At 48.0% G+C, this 21683-nt stretch overlaps 1 protein-coding gene across 7 annotated transcripts in view; it reads left to right on the top strand.

Annotated features, from left to right (window-relative positions):
• Positions 1 to 21683, top strand: part of LOC133141441 (myocyte-specific enhancer factor 2C-like) — a 73865-nt gene that overhangs the window by 43881 nt on the left and 8301 nt on the right. For 6 of the 7 annotated variants that reach the window (XM_061262012.1, XM_061262007.1, XM_061262009.1 and 3 more), the window contains 3 exons: positions 11298 to 11441; positions 14959 to 15145; positions 16203 to 16250. In XM_061262012.1, coding sequence (XP_061117996.1) covers positions 11298 to 11441; positions 14959 to 15145; positions 16203 to 16250 — 379 coding nt within the window. Of the gene's footprint in view, positions 1 to 3640; positions 3886 to 11297; positions 11442 to 14958; positions 15146 to 16202; positions 16251 to 21683 lie in introns of those variants that run through there. The other variant, XM_061262013.1, reaches the window with a different exon arrangement.

Here is a 21683-nt window from a genome sequence, read left to right as displayed (position 1 = left end):
ATTCTAGCTTTTTCAGGGTGAGGGATATAGAGAGCCGCATCGTTCAATCAGTCTTCACTTTCCCCGCATCGCACCGTTTACAAACAGCGCTGTCGTGCTGTACCTCACCGCGGGCCTGGTGACTGCAGTGACTCCTCAGGCCTTAGCGACACTAAGAATAAGAATAGGGCTGTGTATTTAATTGATACCTGTTGTCAGCGTGTTAGTGGAGGCTGAATAAGAAGCTGGTGGGGGACGTGAGCAGCTCAGTCTCCAGGGTTCAGCCGGTGCCACAGGGCACCGGGGAGTCTTAGATCCGCCCGCCGCCGGCAGGGGAGAGACGGGGGAGGGCAGCGTTCTGCGCGGGCGTCTGGAAGAGCAGCCCGCTACATCAGCAGCACAGCTCTAATGTCATCTGCATGTGTTTGCCTGATAATTAGTGACGTTGATGAAAGCGTATGTGCGGTCTCTGCGCGAGGTGTCTGCCAACTCCCCCATGCGGAGGCCTTATCCACTGCTGCCCGCGGTAAGCCCAGGTCAAAGATCACAGGTTTTTACCCATAACCGCCCTGGTGGCAGTGGCCTTCTCACACGTAACTGTGTGGCAGATGGGTGTGGTGTGTCGCACAAAAGAATGTGTTCACTTTGAGACGCATGCCTCAGGATAGGATTGTGGCATCAAAAGGACTTTAAGAGTCCAAACGGTGCTTGCTCCATTAAGTAGCCCAGACATACAAACTATTGAAATATGCCATTCTGTATTATGTTGAAACACAAACTATTATTCACTCACTCAGTGTAGTGAGTCAGGTCATCTTGGCAGTATAATTCAACATATTCACATTTTCCTCATGGCTTTCAAGGCCTGCATGAAGTTTCACTCAAAAAGCCCACAAGATGGATAAAGTATAAAGGAAAAGTAGCCCTTGTTTAATAATTGATTGTGTTTTATTTATCCTGGACGTGGTGAAATGGCGGCAGCAGCACGAGCAGGGAGACCCCAGGAGAGGGCGATCCGTGCGGCAGGAGCGGCGATGGAGATTAGCGCACGCTGCGCTAATGGCAAAGCCGGTGCGCACATGACAAACCACCTGGCCGCCACGGCAACCCTACCGGGGGCCTGGCAATCCCATTTTCCCCAATTAGCATAATCTGAATATTGTCCCTTTAATCTTGAAGAGCAGCAGCAGGCCCCGCACCCGCCTCTCCCTCCTCACCTACAGAGAACTTTAAATGAGAGGAGAGGGGGGGGGGACGGGGAGCCCACTGTTAATTATTTCCAAAGGTCACGCTGTTAATGACTACCTGCCCGGCTAATGAGATTCTGAAAAGCTCCCTCTTTCGCGATGGCTGACCTCGTGTGTTTTGTCTTGCGCTCAGAGGTGTGAGCAGCGCTGGAGGATTTCGCCTCCTTGTCCTCCTGTCGTGCCGACGCGGAGGAAGGGGGGAAGGGAGGCGAAGAGAAACTTGCGAGAATTTGCACAAGTTCCTGGCGCACCATTTAATATGGCAGTGAGGAATGCTTTACTTCCAAATGAATCAAATACCAGCCTGGCTTAATTAATTGCCTTGATTTCAGGCTAATTTGCTTCAAATGGCTTTCCTCTGACTTGAATAAGATTCCTTCTTCTACTTGCACATCAACAAGATTCCTGCTGTGCGGTACTGCTTTCAACCGTCAGCTGACATGTCATTTTGAGGGGGGAAAATCATTTATTCTACGTGTGATGTCAGGGCAGTTGTTTGGATTTTAGACAAAGAAGTCCTTATTAGTCATGAAAGGGCTCTACATTCCAGAGTGGAGGTGAATATTTTTCTTGCCGTGATATTGACTGTATGAAGCCTAATATTGTTACAGCTTTAGCTACTTTATCCTAGTAGTATTCATAAATTTGCTATGCTATGCATTTTACTGTAGGTCTTTTTTTATCATGTGATGCTGGATTGTAGCATCGTGTTTTTACTGCGTCTTGAGTTCTGTCATGTTGGATGCTTTTCCTTTTCAAAATTAGGATTAAGGACTCAATCAGCTTTGTTCAGCTAAGTGCATTAACCTCATGACTTTGGGAACATAACAACATAAGGTCTGGCAAGGACGTACATTTCCTGGAATTCTAACTGACGTAATTAAAGACATGTGTTGTACACTTAGTGTTACGTGAATTTCCCCTTCTGTTTAAGTGAAATGAATATCTTAGATGTAATTATTATTTAATTTATTTGTTTGTTTATTTACTTATTTTACGAATAACCATGAAGGCAGTCTCCTTCATGGTGGGGGTACTCTCATTTTGGCTGTCAGTGTTGTTGATTTTGGGTTCTGTCTGGCCGTGTACATAGTGTAAGTTGGAAATAGATGGCCCAAACATGCAGTCTACTGTATGTGGCCTCTTTATGAACACATTACACAGTCGACTCCAAAGTATGCCGAGGAAAACGAAAAATATGAAGGGCCTGTGAAAAATCTATGTGCTGGTCAGAGCTCTGTTCCTGTGGAATTTCACAGAGAGAGGGGCTCCTTTGTTTTCAGTCACTTTTCGACTCTCTCTCTGTTCCACAGAGTGCCGCTGTTCTGTTTGCCAGGGGTTATCCGTAAAAACAAGAACATTTTTTACTCTCCTCTCCCTGTTTTCCCCCTTTTTTTTCTTGTCTCAGAGCGAAGCCAGCCAAGCTGCTTGGAGTAGCGCGGCAAGGCGAAAAAGCTTTGTGCTTCAGCCTGGAAGCCGTATCCCGACTCCATCTCCCCTCCTCTCTTTGTGTTTTTGTGTTCTTTCCCTAATAAACGCCTCAAAAAACCGGTAGTGGTCTAAAAATAGAGCGCTGCGCCGCTAAAAATAGCCTTGGCTCGCGGTGGTGCCAGAGAAAAGGGAGAAGAATGGGGCGTGGAGAGGCGTAGCAGGCTGAGTAACAGCAGGCTGTTCTGTTCAGGCAGCTCCCTCTGAGAACGGCACGCACGGTGAGCTCCCATTGGCCAGTGCTGGCATAGAGTCCGATGCACACCACAAGTGTTATGTTTTTACTGTCTGCATATTATTCGTCGGTGTTTTGTATCTGTACAGTTAGCACTGAACAGCACAACTTTTGTGATAGTTTTTTAATGGCTAGAGGAAAGTATGTCCTGGCTGACCTCCTTACACATAGGCGCGGGCACACACACACACACTCACACACACACACACACACACAGACATATAAACACACACACACACACACACATATAAACACACACATGCACACACACACACACACACACATACACACACACATATACGCACACACTCACACAGGGCGCACATACACACACACACACACACAGACACATGCACACACAGGCACGTGCACACGCAAACGCACACATACACACACACACACACACACACACACACACACATATTCCCACACACACTCACATTCAATAGCACTAGTTGTTCTTGAAACCCTGTGGAAAATGTGGAATAATGGATCATTGAATCTATTTTTGCGCTAGGGCGAGGGGGAATCCCGTCTCAGCCCCCTCGGTGAGCGTGGGCAGGGCGTGGACACAGACGCGCTGTCCCGAGAGGACAAACGCCCCGCCATTGTTGCACAAGGCCCCGGGCTGTTTCCTGACGTGCTGCCCGTGATAAGGGCCTGCGAGACAAAGGCCGATAACTGACGGAGAGGGTACCCGAAAGTGGCGGCCTGGCTTGGGCCGACCCCCCCCTGTTTTTCCTGTGCGTCACGGCCTCTGGTGACTGCGAAAGATTGGGGTCACAAGTGCCTTGATTATCCGCCACACTGACTGCCTTTTGTGTCCCGCTACTGGATCACTAACAATCCCGCATGAATAACCGTTCTGTCTTTTCACACTGGAGATACGGGGAAAATACGGAGGAGAGCAAGAAAGAGAAGGAGAAGAGAAACAAGGTGAAGACGTATGCACATGAAAGCTGTGTTGGAGCGTATTTAATGTATGACCACTATAACTTGGGGATCATGTACATACAGTGAGCCAGTTCCAGTGGCAGCCATACATGCCCAAGCCATAGGGAGGTAAAGCGGATGTATCGGGAATGATACTTCCAGTATATCCCTATTAAATAGAGCGGCGAAAGCTAAATATAAGCAAACTATGTAACGTTGGAGTCTGGATTCAATGTATGTGTTTCATGCTTTAGATACATAGCTATATGCTGAATACAATGAGATTTGTAAAAAGTTCTGTTTCGCGTTTGGATCGCTGAGCTAAAACTCAGTCCCCCATAACGCTTTCCCTTTCATAGTGACAAAATGTCCACGACTGGACCATCCTAATGCCACCGACAGTTGTGTCCATATTAATTGATTGTCCCGACTTGTGCGATTTAAAAATCTGACTTAAACGGCATGGTTTTGAATTATACATTTGGTTACATATCAGTAGCCTATCGATGGCAACCTGCAACCGATGTCAAGCGCAATTGGGGGAAAAAACCAATGGCCACAAATGTTTTGGTATGTCCCTTGAAACTGGCCAGATAGATAATGTCATGTTTGTTGTTGTGTTTGGTACACAAATCTGTCCATACGCTCATAACTACAATATTTTTTTAAAGTATTGAAAAGCTGCATGTTGATCATTTGCTAATGATACGGAGCCTTGTAATTTTGTGGTTGCGGAACGATTTAATTCTTCATTTGTTTATACAAAGTCATCGGTGCTGCCATCTATGATGAAATGCGTTAGCATAGCTTTTAGCAGAATACTTGAAATGCAATGGGACATCCGCTTTACCTCCCCATAGGACTACCCCTACCTCTGCCATGTTTCATTGATGAGGTGGTATGCTCCTTTAAAAGTAAAGGGGATGTATCCTGCTCTACCGCTAATGTTGTCTACATGATTCAGTGCCCTTGTGGACTTTACTATGCTGCTGAAACATCAAGGGCACTCAAAGTCAGGATAGCAGAGCACATGAGCGCCATCAGAAGTAAAGACACATGAACCTGGTGGCTGCTCACTTAGCCCAGCGGGGGCAGCATGGTGTCTCCTCTTTGAGACCCTGGGGTATTGAGAAAATCAATTAGCCACACACAGGAGGGAACATTGACAATATTCTTTTTGCAGCAGGAACATTTCTGGGTTTACACACATCAATAGTTTCCACAAATGGGTTTTACACAAACACACACACACACAACCACTTCATTTGGTAGACCTCGACACCAGGTTGTTAATGCATACATCTATTCAACCAATCATGTGGCATGCATAACAGCATGCAGACATGGTCAAGAAGTTCAGTTGTTGTTCAGGCCAAACATCAGAATGGGGATGAAATGTGATCTAAGTGACTGTGACTGTGGACCTATTGCTGGTGGCAGACGGGGTGAAGCTTCTGACCTGGAAAACACCTTGTTAATGAGAGATGTCAGAGCCGAATGTGCTGGAGTACAGAGACAAAAACAACAGAAAGTGTGTCAGTGTCCATATGCCGTACATACAGACTGTACTGTATGTGAGAGCTGGCGAGATGTGCAACCACAGCACCATGGCCCCATCTTTTTTTAAATTTTTTTTACTTTGCTCTAGTTCTTTCTTTTTTATTTCATAGAAATCTCCTCTCTCCGTTACAGTCATCTTGCTTCTTTATCCGGACTGAATTACAGTCCTCGACCCCTCGGTCAGGCCGTCCACCGGTCTTTGTGAAACGGATTAAACCGATTCACTGCGTCCCGTGAGTATTAAATATCTGAAGCTCTCTGCACTTCTGTTTGGCTTAGGCCGTGTGATCCGCAGACAACTGTAATCGTGTATTTAGCAGCGGAAAACACAGCCGCTCGTCTCTGGCCCCGTTAATAACACGTTTGGCTCTTTGATCTTTTATTATAGTGCGCTGAAGGCAAATTACGGTCGCCAGCGCCGCTTTTCCCAACGCTGCCCAGCTGCCTTCGGAGGGTCCGGCCCCCGCTGGAACGCTGACGCCCCTCTGACCCCGCCGCCCTCGGGCGGACCTGGCCCCGAGCCGCACCCGGAAAAATGTCGGGGCTCCTTCTCTCCCTCCCATCTGCTTCCGATAAACGTCCGAGCCTCCCCTCTTCCACGCTTGGATGTTTGGCCTCGAATGTATCACAGCGGTGGCAGGCTCCCATTTGTTCCTCTCTTCTTCTGCTGTTTTTCACTCCCTATGCTCTAAATCTTAAATGTGGGAGAAGTTTTGTACGTTTGTTTTATTATTACCTTCTTAGTCTTATTGGAGACATTGGCCGAACTGGAAGCAGTGCTTCAAGCGTAACAGAAAGCAGGCTCCTGGAAGCAGTGCTTAAAGCAGGCTCCTGGAAGCAGTGCTTCAAGCAGGCTCCTGGAAGCAGTGCTTCAAGCAGGCTCCTGGAAGCAGTGCTTAAAGCAGGAGAGAAAGGCAGGCTCCTGCAAGCAGTGCTTAAAGCAGGAGAGAAAGGCAGGCTCCTGCAAGCAGTGCTTAAAGCAGGAGAGAAAGGCAGGCTCCTGGAAGCAGTTCTTAAAGCAGGAGAGAAAGCTCGGCTCCTGGAAGCAGTGCTTAAAGCAGGCTCCTGGAAGCAGTGCTTAAAGCAGGAGAGAAAGGCAGGCTCCTGCAAGCAGTGCTTAAAGCAGGAGAGAAAGGCAGGCTCCTGCAAGCAGTGCTTAAAGCAGGAGAGAAAGGCAGGCTCCTGGAAGCAGTTCTTAAAGCAGGAGAGAAAGCTCGGCTCCTGGAAGCAGTGCTTAAAGCAGGCTCCTGGAAGCAGTGCTTAAAGCAGGAGAGAAAGCTTGGCTCCTGGAAGCAGTGCTTAAAGCAGGCTCCTGGAAGCAGTGCTTAAAGCAGGAGAGAAAGCTCGGCTCCTCGAAGCAGTGCTTAAAGCAGGCTCCTGGAAGCAGTGCTTAAAGCAGGAGAGAAAGGCAGGCTTCTGGAAGCAGTGCTTCAAGCAGGCTCCTGGAAGCAGTGCTTAAAGCAGGAGAGAAAGGCAGGCTTCTGGATGCAGTGCTTAAAGCAGGCTCCTGGAAGCAGTGCTTCAAGCAGGCTCCTGGAAGCAGTGCTTAAAGCAGGAGAGAAAGGCAGGCTTCTGGAAGCAGTGCTTCAAGCAGGCTCCTGGAAGCAGTGCTTAAAGCAGGAGAGAAAGACAGGCTCCTGGAAGCAGTGCTTAAAGCAGTCCCCTGGAAGCAGTGCTTCAAGCAGGCTCCTGGAAGCAGTGCTTAAAGCAGGAGAGAAAGCCCGGCTCCTGGAAGGAGGAAGATGTGGTGGAATTTCTTGGAATCCAATTGAATGTAAATCTCCCAGTCCTGCTGTTTATTTCAAACTCATTAGTTGTTTCTTCCAGATTGTGAACACGATTAGCGATAAGCTCCGCTGTTGCTAAAATGGTAATCTAATGGTTTTTTTGGACCGAAGCGCCGGGGTTTTTCTCCCTCTCAGTGCGGCACAAAAAGCAGTGCAATCAGTGCTAATGAGCCTGTTATTTCCCAGGGCTGCCTTGCGCAGCTCAAGTGTACTCTTTAGCTCAGTGTCTATGCGGCGTGGGACTAGCCAAGGCCTGGTGTGCGGTGGTCTAGTGTAGAGAATAGCAGTGATGGCCAACCCAGGTCCTGGAGAGCCTCACAAGGTTCGGTCAGTCTTCCAAAAGCAATCTGAAGTATTTTATATTTACGTAAACATTTCTTGCATTTAAAAGATCCAGAGGGATCTACACAGCTATATAGGTTTGACATGCAATGTATCTACCGCTGGATATTCACTGAAGTACCTTGCTGAAGGGTACAATGACAATGCACCTCCTGGAATTGAACCCAAACCTCAGAGTTTAACCCAAAATGCCTATCCAGAGTGCACTATGTTAGTGTTTCTCAACTCCAGTCATTGGGACCCACTTGCCAGAAGGTTTGTTTTCTAACCAGGAACTCATACACCTGGTTTAACTAAAGGGCATATTTGGTGGTTTGATTGGTTGAGAAATTAAATCAGGTGTGTGAGTTGAGAAACACTGTGCTACATTATATGCAGATGTCTTAGTGTGCAGTGCATACATAGTACATAGCACGTAGTATGGCGTTTTTGGACATGGCCATAGATACCTCTCCTTGAATCAGCACGAGGGCTTTCCTAAACATCGACTTCATGCATAGGGCCCCTGTGCCCCTAGCCCATCAATCACAGGACACCTTGGTAAAGACGCATCCCAGCACAGAATATGAGGAGGACAAGGCGGATCTCATTTAAAGTTATCTGAAGGCTGCTGGGTCCTTTTCAGTCAGACCCCTGACAGAGAGCTGTGAGCTCACAGCGTGTGGCTGTGCTACCCCGCATTACGGGGGTCCTGAGCAGTCTGTTAGAACACGGTGCCACAGGGAGGTGGGGAAAGTGGGTCTGAGGGGGGAGGAGAAGCCCGCGTAATGTCAGCAGAATCGGGTCACGGTCGTGTTGGAACGTGGTTTGGGGCCACGGGCCTGCCCTCACAGCACAGAGAGAGGGAGAGGAGAGCAAGAGCGCTCCATTTCTCTTCTTCACCTGCGGCACTGCTCTCGGAGGCTGCGGGGCCCGGGGTCGGACCGGGCCACGGCCCCCGGGTCGACTCGGGGCGGGGAGAGCCCCGTCAGCGGGCCGTTTGCACCCTCTCCGAATCGGCCCGCGCCATCCAGCTACGCACACACCCCACCGCAAATCTCCGGCTGAAGGTTACGGATGCTGAGCGTATGTAGGACACCGTGTCTGCGTTCCGCCAGGCACAGAGAAGTACGCTGACAGGCCGGGCCAAGAGGGAGAGTGATGAAGAAGTAGTTTAATTAGGAGCATGCCTCTGAAGGGGCTCCAGAGGGGTGGGGGGGGGTGGCGTGGGCGGAGTCAGTGAGCTCGGAGTTCCCCCCCTTCCCTCTCCGCCGCGTCGAAGCACCTCGAGCGCAGCGCGAACCTCACCGTGTCTGACAGAGCTCCCATCATCTGTAACAGTCGCGGAGGGTTCACCTTGAAAAGACGCCCCATTAAGTTGTCAGCGACAGACATTAACGCTCTTTTTCCCCGTTCCCGGATATCATCCCGGGTTCTTTTCACATGTAAATGTTGGGCTTTTTTTTTGTTTGTTTTTTTTGCGAGAGGCGTTCTCCGAAGGCATTATTTGCATTTGACTTTGTCTCTGACAAGAGATGTGCGTGCAGAAATGTACCTGGCCCATGTGCTCATTTCCAGTGTGTATTGCTGCTCTTGAATCCTCTCGCGGAGTGTCCGTCGGTATTTCAGATCCAGAACTTTTGAGGACAGCCTCCTTCCCGACGGTATTACCGTGAAGTTGTTAGAATCAGATACACATCAGAGAAAGGCTTGATATTCCAGCTCCAGGGAAGGAAAAAAAGAAGGGAAATTGGTTTGTAGTTTGGCTACACCACTCCGATAGGGCATTTAGAATTGCGTGCCCGCACGCTGACCGCTCAACAGCGCCCTCGGGGGGCGAGATGGCGGAACGGCTGTTTGAGCTTCGGCATGTCACAGATGGTTAGGGGCAGGGGCCTGGGTCGCGGGGGGACTCGGCCCGACGCTGAGGAGAGAGAGGGCCTTCTATGGCCATTCCCCGTCACCCCGGCCTGTGATTGGCTGCGGCCCCGCGCCCTCCCTTCCGCACGGGGGGGGGGGGGGGGGGGCGGGGTACGGCGACAGGTGCAGGCCCCTATGACAGGTGCGGGCGTCTCGAATGAGTGGAATCGCTGCGGGCCACTCGCTGGGGCCACAAAGTGCTGATCGCTGGCAGAACGCTAAGCCAAGCGGCACGGTCCGCTGTCACTCGACTCGCTCGCTCTTTCCACTCCCAACGCGACACTCGATGACCGTGATCCCAACCCCATTCCCCTCCCCCCCTCCGTGTTCCTGAGCGCACGGGTCCGCAGTTCCTGTCAGCGAACATCCTGAGCTCACGGTCAGGGGGTTTTTGGTCAGAACTCACGCCAGGCGAACACGGCCCCGGAGCCACAGGGCCGTGCTTAATCAGTCCGTTATATCACTGGCCACTTGGCACACAGCAGGCCGTTTTTGTCGTCTTTTTTGCCATTTTAGAAGGTAGAACTAATGTTATAGTTTTATAATAAACTGCCATTTTGAATTACCATCAACAAAGAAAACAAGGGTTAAAACAAACAAATATAAAAAAATTATGTTGACTAGTTGATTGATCTGTTCTGCTATTACATAATCTTACCAGGCATTGCCTCAACGCCTAATTGTGAAAGCAGTAAAATAAGTTAAGATCAAATCAGTTGAATGTACTGCTGACTCCCATATATTCCCATAAGTGTTAACAGTGTGAAGTCTCACAAGTGCGAAGTCTTAGAGCGCGGACTAACCTGACCTTTTTCATTCCTGTCGGATCACATAGGGGGCTGCTCCAAAGCAGATTTAATTACTGCCGTCTGACATGAAAGCCGTTTGGGCTCTGTGAAGCGGTGGCCGCTCGTGCAGTTGTGGGGCCGATAATATTCCCTTACATTAAACCCCTTTTACTGCAGTCAGCCTGTCTGCCGGAGAAGGCTTTGATGAGACTAGCCCGCCACACGCCCTGCCTCCCCTTTCATCCGTCGCGGCGCGCAAGACAAATCGCTCCTCGCGGCGGCCGTGTAACCCACGGCGACTCCGGTCCCGAGCGTCAAACGGGGGCAGGTCGGAACGACGGCGGAGGTGTGGAGAGGAAGGGCGAGGCTGTGAGCCTGTCCCGCTTGAAAGAGGTGTCCAGATTTCGCGTGACTCGGGCAGGAAGGCCTGCGGTGATTGATTTTTGCTTGAATGTGGCCATCAGGTGGCTAAAGAGGAAATTTCCCTCCCTGCACAGACCAGTGGCTGGGGGGGGGGGAATGTCAGACCGGGTTTGTGGAATATGTTGTGAAGCGTGAATCACGTTGCTTGAGGTTATTTTTTTAATGCACCTTTGCTGTTACAGCTTACGCTTATTAACCATTATTTTAATTATTCCTCAGGGTATTTTCTCCCAAAAAACGAATAAAACAATCTCTAGACAACAGTACAGGCGACAGCATGAACTCTTCGGATACAAAGTCCTTTCTGAGTCAACGACAAGCTAATGTTAGCTAGCTTGAAAGCGAAACATTTAGCTTAAAATGTATTGATACTTGACTGTGGGGTCCTTGTTTTTGATTTCTCTGTGTTTGTAATGCCTATATAAAACACAGTAACATATATTTTGACGTAGTATTTAATGTAACTGGATATATACAGAATGATATTAGATGTTGTATAAGGTTACTATGGGAATCAAACATTTATCCTCTGGGTTCCGAAATCAGTCCCCCAACATTTATGCTACATGGATCCCTGAAACGTGCCCCTGAAGAGCCTTGCACCCTTTCTCTTCAGACTCTGCGGAAGAAGGGCTTAAACGGCTGTGACAGCCCCGACATCGACGCTGAAGATTCGGTCTGCCACAGCCCGGACTCCGAGGACAAGTACCGTAAGATCAACGAGGACATCGACCTCATGATCAGCAGACAGAGGCTGTGTGTAAGTACCTTACCCTATCACAGTCACCCTTCCTCTTCTACGCCGAGCCTGTCCGTTTGTGCGTTTACTCCAGAAACATGAGCAAGAGAGATTTAAAAAAGCTGTCCATACCATGTTCATCCGTGTACGGGGGAGTAATGAAGGTAATATTGACACAGTTTCTTCAGCTGATGTACAAAGAATTGCATTGTCTTGCAGCAGCAACACAGTCCCGAATTGGTCTCCCTTTGAGATGTTTGAATGTCTGAAAGGACTTTTTCCCCCCCAGTTTGATGAGCAATATATACACGCTACATGAAGAAAAGTATAAAACTACAATGTGCAATTGCAGAAACGTTTTTTTCAGATTTTCTGTTAAAACAACTTAGACTTGTATTGTGAGTGTCAGTTTGGAAATAAATATTTATACAGCAGGTTACATTATAATCAAAGACAGGATGGGCAAAATGAACACGGAAACAGCCAATGACGTAGTTGGTAATGAGATTGGTCAAGAAAGGGCAGTTAGTAGTTCTGAGAGGGGGGCAGTTAGTGTGGTCACCGTGGTCACCGAGCGCAAGCATGGCACATTCCGGAGACGGGTCCAAACAGGAAGGATGGCCCGTTTAAATGACAGCTTGGTCCCCGGGGCCCCACGCTCCCTGGAGTGGGGCGGGGCCACACCCCTCCTCCCACCTAGCCACAGGACGGAGGCGGTGGGGCGGGGAGGGCCAGAGCGGCGGAGGTTACGAAAAGGGAGAGCCTGCCAGGCGGTAATTAAAGAGCGCAACGGTACAGCCGAAACCAACAGCAGTGGGCTGCCATAGAGAAGGGAAAAGAACAGGGAGGAAAAAAAGGAAGAGGGAGAGAAAACGAGAGGAGCGGACGCTAAGCCGCTAGCACAGAGGTCTTCACTGCTGTTCCTCTGAAGAATAATATTTATGCAGCTAAAGGAAAGAGCAGGCCCTGGCCTTGTAGGGGGAAAAAGCGGAGGTCAGATCCAATTTCTAATGGACGTTCCTATGGATGGGTTTTTAAATGACTCATGGCAGCAATAGGACACATGGCAGCAATTACAAGGTTATATGCACTTCCCAAAGACAACATCGTGTGGGGACAGTTCCCAGTATGTTCTTGAGTTGAGCCGGTGCGAGCAACCAGTCAAAGTCAAGTGACCTTGTCTAGGAGCAGGGTGGTGAGAACTAGCCTGCTCTCCTCAGGGACCGAGCCTCAGAGACTGAGCCTGCTCTCCTCAGAGACTGATTCTGCTCTCCTCAGAGACTGAGCCTGCTCTCCTCAGAGACTGACCCTGCTCTCCTCAGAGACTGATCCTGCTCTCCTCAGAGACTGAGCCTGCTCTCCTCAGAGACTGACCCTGCTCTCCTCAGAGACTGATCCTGCTCCCCTCAGAGACTGAGCCTGCTCTCCTCAGAGACTGACCCTGCTCTCCTCAGAGACTGATCCTGCTCTCCTCAGAGACTGATCCTGCACTCCTCAGAGACTGAGCCTGCACTCCTCAGAGACTGATCCTGCTCTCCTCAGAGACTGAGCCTGCACTCCTCAGAGACTGAGCCTGCACTCCTCAGAGACTGATCCTGCTCTCCTCAGGGACCGAGCCTTAGGGACTGATCCTCCTCTCTGATAATAGCCTGATTGACAAACTGCCCACTGCCCCAGAAGCACAGAAACATCTAACAAGGCAAAGCAAAGTCATTCTCTTTGTGTGAAAAACAGGTGGGATAAAAAAAATAAAGAAACGTAAAATGGAAGCGCGCAGCGTCCTGGGGAAGCGCAGCAGTTTCCGAGAGTCTTGAAAGAGGCACGGTTGATTATGAAGGAGCACGCCGTGCCCCGTTATCGAGGGCACGTCTTTGTCAGAATTAGAAAGTGAGGATGGCAGCACGCGAGGCACGCGTTCCGGAGCGTGCCTCACCTCAAACTGGGTCAGGTGCGGGTGTGATGCGGCAGATTGGGTAATGAAGGCGGGAGGAGAGGGGAGAGCGGCGGAGGCAGGGGCCGCCACTAATCTGATTTCAAAGACACGCCGCGGCAAGGTGGCCTTGGCAGGACAGATGACATCCCCCTCCCACACCCCCACCCCAAGGAAGGACTTGTCCAGACTTGTTTAATGATTATCGGGGTATTTCCGTCACCTGGGCCGCAAGAGGGGAGCGCTGAACGCGGTCTGAACGGCGCGCTGAAATGTGCTGAGAGCAAGGACGTCTCCGCTCCGTTTCCGAAACCTCAACACCCAAAAGATCTAGGGCAGCTAGCTGCTGCTGTCCACCTGTCTCCCCACGCGCCTGAGGGAACAGAACCACACGTGACCCACGTGTATGAAAAATGTAACGAGGACATACGCACATAGACACACACGTACGTTCTGGCACACGTGTGCGCACGTGCACGCACTGTATGTTTCAGCGCACGCGGGCGGTGCAAGTGAGCGCACGCTGACACACATGTCCTCGCTCGCGATATGCAGCAGTAGACATGGAGTAGTTGCTAAATAAAGATTTTGTGTAAGAAATATCTTCAATGAACAGTCCTCATCCGGGTCATGTCCGAGGGAGAACCAAACAGAATTGTGATCTTATATGCCAGATTTAGCAAAAAAGCCAAAAGGGGCATTCTCGCACCATTCAACTCCAATGGCGAGAGGATGACAAGGCGCGATTGAGGTACAAAACGTGCTATTCGGTCATATAAAAAAATTGAACTTTCCTAGCATATCGCCATTAGCATGCCAGCGCACGAACCAATCCTTTGAAAGGAGGATGGTCTTCACACACATCTTCTACATTTTATAGCCCACATTACTGTCATTCGTAAATCAATCTACTAAATCTTCCAAAACTAATTTGCTTAGCAACTTATGTTAAGATAGCTAAATAAAGAAGCTGAAAACCATTTTACCCAGCTTGCTAACTAGCTCAAAAGTAGCTATTTAGCAAGTTAACTACCTAGTTAGTAGAAATATGCCACTACTAATTTGCTGAATAGTCTTAAGTTATGTTCCCTTTCCCGGCTCCATAACTAACAGTTTACCCTTTTTGCTCATGACTGGCTTATATAGGTTGTTAATTCGACATAAAGTTAAATAATTTGTACATTGGAACATAATTTCATAGCGCTGCTATAATTTACATAGCTACGTCTGCAGTGGGCGTCAAGATTGTTATTAGAGCCAGTTAAATGGCCTAGATCTAGCAATATCAACATTTGCTGTACATACTGTTTTGCAAGGTCTCATTTTCTCAGTTTTTTATTTTTACTCTAAATTCTATGCTAATGCAGAAAGCTAATGAAATCGGAAGCCAACCATAAGGAAAGTCCACCAGAAGGTCCACCTTACAAACTTTAAATGCTGTAATTTTCAGAACTAGTATACCTGCAACCTTATGCAGTGATGTGCTTTTGTTGTAAATGTGGCGCTATTTTTACATGTATTTTATTACACGCTCCCCCCAAATTTGAGGCGAAGCGGAGGATCCTGCCCTTGTCCCTGACATGGCTGTGTTCCTCTCTCTCCTCACAGGCTATCCCCCCCTCTAACTACGACATGCCAGTATCCATCCCCACCAGCAACCCCAACAGCCTGATCTACGGCCACCCGGGCGGATCCCTGGGCAACCACAACCTCCTGCCACTGGCCCACCCCTCCCTCCAGCGGAACAGCATGTCCCCCGGGGTCACGCATCGCCCGCCCAGTGCAGGAAACACAGGTAAGGCTGGACCCCTGCGGCGCCTCTCCCAAAACATTCAATAGTACACCCCGTACTTATTAGAGTCTTTTTCAGCTCATCTTGGCCCGCTAGCCTAGCTTTTAGAACTGCTTCATGCCTGGTGTTGAACCCGCTTAGGATATGGGGCATGAGCTCATCATGTTTTTTTTTATAGAGGAAAAATTTAAACGAACATTTGTTTGTTCTGAATGACATCTCCGATCAAGTTTTCACGATTTGAGACCTGTCAGCCCGGCGTTTCACCGCTGATGAAAATTTCCAGCAGCATCCATCCAAAGAATGACTCACGAACCAGGAAGATATACTTTTCCTCTTCCTGGGGAGTTTTGGCTTCTGTTCTTTAAACAGAGGGGACATTTTCTATACACATTCATACAGAGCTTTCACTCTTTCAAACTTCCCGTTTTGTGGCTTAAGATTTTATTAAAAGGAAGTCTGAGCAGATGAAGATTTAGCCTAGCACATTATGTCCAGACATTGCTCTCTCTCTCTATATATATAGAGTTTGAGCATTTATGGTGACATATCTGTGGGCAGTGTAATCCTTGAGTCGGTTTGTTATTATTGTCTAAAATCTCTATTTTGTCCTCTGGTCAGCTGCCGGCTGCCCGCAGTGTGAGCCTTGTGATTATCCTTGGCTTCCTCATACAATTTGCTTCATATTACAGGAGCATAACTAAATATGATTTTTGGCCGAGGTAGAGATGCCTAAACCGCACAGACTCCCGACGTTAAAAATATGGCATTTTTCTTGGACGGCGGCGTCAGCTCTCCGAGGCCGTTTCCAGCGCACACGGTGGATATGGGTAAACCTGAAGGACCTTTTTTTCCCCCCTCGCTCTGTCTCGCGTACAGGCATGGCCACTGGAGTTGGAGGAGCGGGGAGGGGTGGAGAGCGTGCTCGTTAATGACTGAAATTACTCGGTTTGACCTGTCGTTAACAGAGGGGATTGTGGGAGAGGAAGCGGGAATGAGAGCCAATAAGTCTTTCCCTAATCATTTCCTGATTCTTCTTTTTTTTCTCGTTTAATCCTAGGTGGCCTTATAAGCGCAGACCTCGCCAACAGTGCAGGCACCAGTGCTGGTAAGAAATGATGTGTATTTTCTGTGCATTTGTTGTTTCAGCATACACGTTCCCTCCACTTCATTAAAATGTAGAAAGAGGACGTCTTTACTCGGCGACCCGAATTCCCCTCTAAATATTTGCTCAGAGTGCGGCTTTAGGATATCCTGATGAATGGTTTCTGGTTAGGAAGTGAAAGCATTAACAGTTTGAAACAGGTTTATATTTCTTATTTGGACTCCTCTAGTTAGCTCGCTGACCCTTAAACATTTGTATTAATGAGCGGAGATTATATCTGTAAAATAACTATAAATCACATGGTAAGATATTTACCCCATGTAAGCATGTTCCTGAAATATATTACCATTACCTTCATCTAATTATTCAACATTTTAAATGTTTTATTACTATATTTTCTATATTACTATATACTATATTATAAGTAAATTATGAAATTTTTACAAAAGCAAATTCATCTTGATTGGTCAGCAGGTCATTCTTTCCGGACTGTTTGTAACTGACCATGATGGATGTTAGAAAGGGTTAAATTTAGGATTGGCACAGACAAAAGTAATTTTTCTGCCATGCGTGCTGCCGGCAACACGCTGCGGATCTCGCGTTAAATGCATCCTTTGTCATCCAGCAGGGAACAGAGCCATGCTGTGTTATTCTCAACTTGAAAAAAGACATGGAAATGGGCCGTACACTTTAACGTCCCATTCAACTCGTCGTCCATTTCAGAAGAAGCAGTATGCATATTCTCTTTTTTTAGACAAGCTCTTATTTTTGGATTAGACTCCTACTGTGGCCTGTAAATTGCTGTCTCATTTACAGCTTAGGCTTTCTCTGATCAGAAAACGGTTGCAGAAAAAAAGCGCAGTAAAATAAATACAGCAGCTATACTCAGACCTCTACGCTTCGGACGGCTAGGAAGAGGGAAGGTTGAGCCAAGCCGTTTTATCACAGTAACTTTATGTCTGTTTCCGCCATTCAGAGATTCAGGCAAACCCTGCGCTAGTGGCTAGCCGATGACCATCGGAACATGGCCTCATGCTTATGGCACACACAAGTCACTCTTATGGAAGCGTAGATGCACTGCACCCGCACCAACGGTCAGGTCATTGGAGTCACCCAGTTTCCAGGAGGGGGCTTTATTTTTAATCGCGTGGCGCCAGTTGTTGTTTTGCCAGCATTGGCTTCATGACCGGTTGTGAAAGCCACTTACACTTTAATATGGGTTTCGGGTCCACATAAATAAATAAGGTTTAGCGGGGGGCCAGCAATTAAACAGGTGTGTTTGATGTTGGCCTTCCCAAGCCTTGCACCTGAGTCTGCGGTTAAGACTACCCTGGTGGCATTAGGCAGATAGCACCAGCGTCCCCACACGCATCACACTCACCCCTCACACCCCAACACTTGCTAGCCTGGCTATACTTTCTACATGGATTTCAATGACGTCAAATGGCAAAAAACATGCGTTTAGAGCATTTACATTCTTGGCAGTTGTGTCTCCGCTGCATTCGTTTAATTTCCCTTTCTTTAAACTCAAAGACACATTGAGAGCAGGTGCCCTCTTCATAAGTGAATGCACAGTGAGTGCTGAATGTACACACGTACTCAGAAAACTGATGTTATCCCAGACTGTGCTGCCGTTAATTTCTGCGTGGGTGTGTCCACGTAGTTGTAGAATTTTGGGTGTGTGTGGAACAGCGAGAGACAGCCGAATGGACCCTCGCACAGGGGGCATATCTGCGGATATGACGTCATTTTTGCCTCGTGGATGCGCCAAGTATAAATTGAGCTTTACTCTCTATAGCATCCCGAGGTTATTGTTCATGGTCAGGACTGTCATATAGAGCCAAATGCTGGTGGATGCTCACCAGCTGTAAGCCTCCAAGAACTTTGGTTTACTCGGTTTATATAGGTATATATTCTTGCACACTGTTGACACAGAATATCCCTGGACTTTTTTAGCAGTCAATGCTTTGTGTCAATTGAGCATGTTTTAAAAAAATAATAATTTCTCCACTGGGTCTTTGTATGTTTTCTGTGTTGTTTTTCCATCGGCGCTGGCTGAGGCAGACTGATACAGATTTAAAGTGAGGCGACGGCTATCGACAGCCACACGTTTGGCCCCGGTGGTAGCCTGTCCTGACCTGTGATTCCCAGCGTGCTGCCTGAAGACGGTGGTGCATGTGCTCGGTGTCACAGTTAATTACACTAAAGGGATGAGCTGGGGGAGGGGGCGGGAGGTCTTCCATCTTTTCCATGGCAGGAGTCATGTGCCCTAAATCATCCCCTCTCAAGCCCTCGCTGGAGAACATCTGACTGATGGGGAGTTCGCAAGCTGTGGCCGTGATTAATGGCCGCCGTCGCGGGGAGGGCCGTGGAGGAAGCCCCCTCGAGCCTCTGGAAGGCCTTCCTCACGCCTTTTACAGCCATTGTGGCTCAATGTCAACGACTACAAAACACCCAGGTTCCCTTCCAAGGCAGTTTGCCTAATTCAAAGGGCCCCTCGTCTCTCGAAAAGAGTGAAAAGGGCGGCCATTTTGTGCCTTTCTGCAAGACTCCTGATCGCACTAATCGCCCCCTGCGCCTGTTTCAGTGCTGTGTGCCACCTGCTGTGACATTTGGTGACTTGTGAGCTGAGACCCTTGTGTGCCTGCTTAGGCTCTGGGACTAGTCCCATCCAGAACTGTTAAAGAGTCAACAGCAATGGGAATAGTGCTCCGTTCAGAGTTTGTGAATACTTACCCTCCATATATATGTATTTATGTCCACCTTTATAATTGCTGTCATGGTTGCTGTTGCACCTCAGCATACTTGGAGAGGCTAACTCAATATCCTGCTTAAACCAACTCTGTGTGTTGCATATATATACACTCACTGAGCCCACCTGTATACCTACTTATTAATGTGATTATCTAATCAGCCAATCGGGTGGCAGCAGTGCAATGCATAAAGTCATCCAGATATGTGTCAGGAGCTTCAGTTAATGTTAATGTTAATGTTAATGTAATGAGAATTTTACGAAAAACAAAAAACATCCAGTGAGCAGCAGTTCTGTGGGCAGAAACGCACTGTTAATCAGAGAGGTCGAATGTGTGTGTTTGTACAAACAAAGGCTGTTTCAGAAGGCTCTACTTTTGGCCAAAGCCAATATCTTGTCGACCTTTAATTTACCTCCAAAATACAAACTGTACTGTTTCCGGGCACGGGGCATTCATTGCCCTTTGGAGCCCAATTGATTGTTAACATGGCAGACATGTTAGGTTAATGAGAGACACGTACCATGGCAGAGAATGCCAGTAGGCAGTAGACTGTATCTGGCAGCAGGGCTTCTTTGTTCCTCTCTCCACTCCTGCCCGGGCACATGGCAGCTCCAGACCCAGCATTAAGTGCCACTCACAGCGGGCTCTCTGGAAGCACGGAGCACCTGAGTGTGCACTGTTGTGCAGGAAGGTGCACCAAGACCTTTGGTGACCATGGTAACGCTGGTCTGAATGGGAGACGGCAGAATATGCACTTTGAGCGAAATTTGCTTGGCAGCGTGGCTCTCCGGGAGTGAGATGAGCAGAGTGCAGTCAGGCTAATTCAGACCAGCCTCCCTGCCTACAGTACTCACTCGCTCTCTTGGACTCACTAACTCTGTTGAGAATACCTTCTCTCGCACTCCCTAACTCTAACCTAGTGCAGGTTGTTTTGGTTTCGTCTCTAACCCTTTAAGGAATTAGATCGGTATGTGATTAGAATGTACTTAACTGAGCATTTTAATGCTGATGTGAGAATCACTACTGCTAATGGAAAGCAACTGGGATTTAGAACGATGTAGAAAAACCTACTCTTCAAAGAGTTAAAAAAGCTTAATGAGGAATGCAGAAGTGTATCAGAGAAAAATGGTGAGGGCACATTGTTAACACTGGGAACATGACCTGTCTGACTACCCCCTCCCACCTGTGAAGCACACCTGCTGTATGTTGGGTCTGCAGTGGAAGACGAGCGTGAGAAAACGAGCAAATCTGCATTCCTTAATTAAGACGACGTGGGTTGTGAGGTGGTTTCCATGGCTACGGGCCATGGATCCGGACTAAGGCAGATGATAGGGAGTATTTCCACTGATTGAGTGGCAGAGCAGGAGGCTACCCGTCTTTGGGCCCAAATTAAAACAAGAAAAGGAGCAGAAGAGGGGGGGAAAGAGGGAGAGGAAGAGGGGGAAAAAGAGGGAGACGAGGGTCAAGAAGAAGAGGAAAGTGAAGATGGAGAAGAAGAAGAACTCTACAGGCTTATGAACCCCGTCTGCTAGAAGACATTCAAAATGGCAAGCTGACTTTGTTGCCATGCAGAGTGTGGCCATAACTGATGCTGCTAAATTTGACTTGCAGTTTACCCACAATATGCTGTTCCGTGCATACCTTTCATCAACTGCTATTAGTTATATATAGCAGGTGACAGGCCTGGAAACATGGAGGAGCACATTACCGCAGCGCCTCTGTCCTTTGTGTCTACAGTATCTATTTTAAAGCCAGGCTTTGGTTTGAACTGCTAGACATTATATTGTGAATTCAATTAAAGGGAAACGGAAGAATAAGTCACCCTCTCGCCATATGAAACCCCCACATACAGACATGCTGATTTATTTCCATGTCTTCTCATGTATATAATATTACTTTGCACACACTGTATGATCTGCAGTCTGTTTTTGCTCGGCAGACTTGGCGATGAAGAGTGCTCAACTGGGCTGATCTGGAAAACGTGAACGTCGGGTTCTAATGTCCGCCTATTCAAAAAAAAAACTACCACACGTTTTTCATGGGTATTACCATGAAATATATTCAGTTCTCCATATTAGGTCACACATTTCGCTGAAAAGGACGGAAGAGATTATGGGGATTGTTTTAACTCACTCTCTCCCATCTGTGAGATTTTCAGAGTAGCTCTACAGAACAGCTCATGTGCTCATTCGCTCTCTCTCTCACTCTCTCTCTCCCTCTCTCGACATCTGCTGTTGCTTTGGTAGGAGCAAACTTTGAGGCGGCCAATATTTTCAGTGCTCCAGAACTGTACACATACGTGTATGTCTTGTCACTATTATGAGACATTTGCCTAATTGGCTGCTAGCAGTAATTTAGGTTCTTCAGACTGTGCAAATTGTGCCTTCAAGACTGTCATTCTGAAACCAAATCGGCCCTCAAGTGAAACAAAGGTCCACAGTGAAACTTCCACAGATGACATCTGTGACTCATTTTCCACTAGTGTATGATTAGGCAATTCATTCAAGTCTAACATATAATTCTTGCCCCTCTTTCATGTGGTCAGGGCATTATAGCACTTTGGGTTCTACCCCCAGAAAACCAGTGCCTTTGGCTGGGGGAAAGCTCCAGCTTTTTTGAAGGCTGGTTCTTCTCTCTTTTTCAGAGAGGCGTATGGGTGGGGAACGGTAGAGACGTGCACTCG

This window comes from Conger conger, chromosome 12, assembly GCF_963514075.1.
Source record: "Conger conger chromosome 12, fConCon1.1, whole genome shotgun sequence".
Lineage (NCBI taxonomy): Eukaryota > Metazoa > Chordata > Actinopteri > Anguilliformes > Congridae > Conger > Conger conger.
This window is presented reverse-complemented; position numbering and strand designations above follow the sequence as displayed.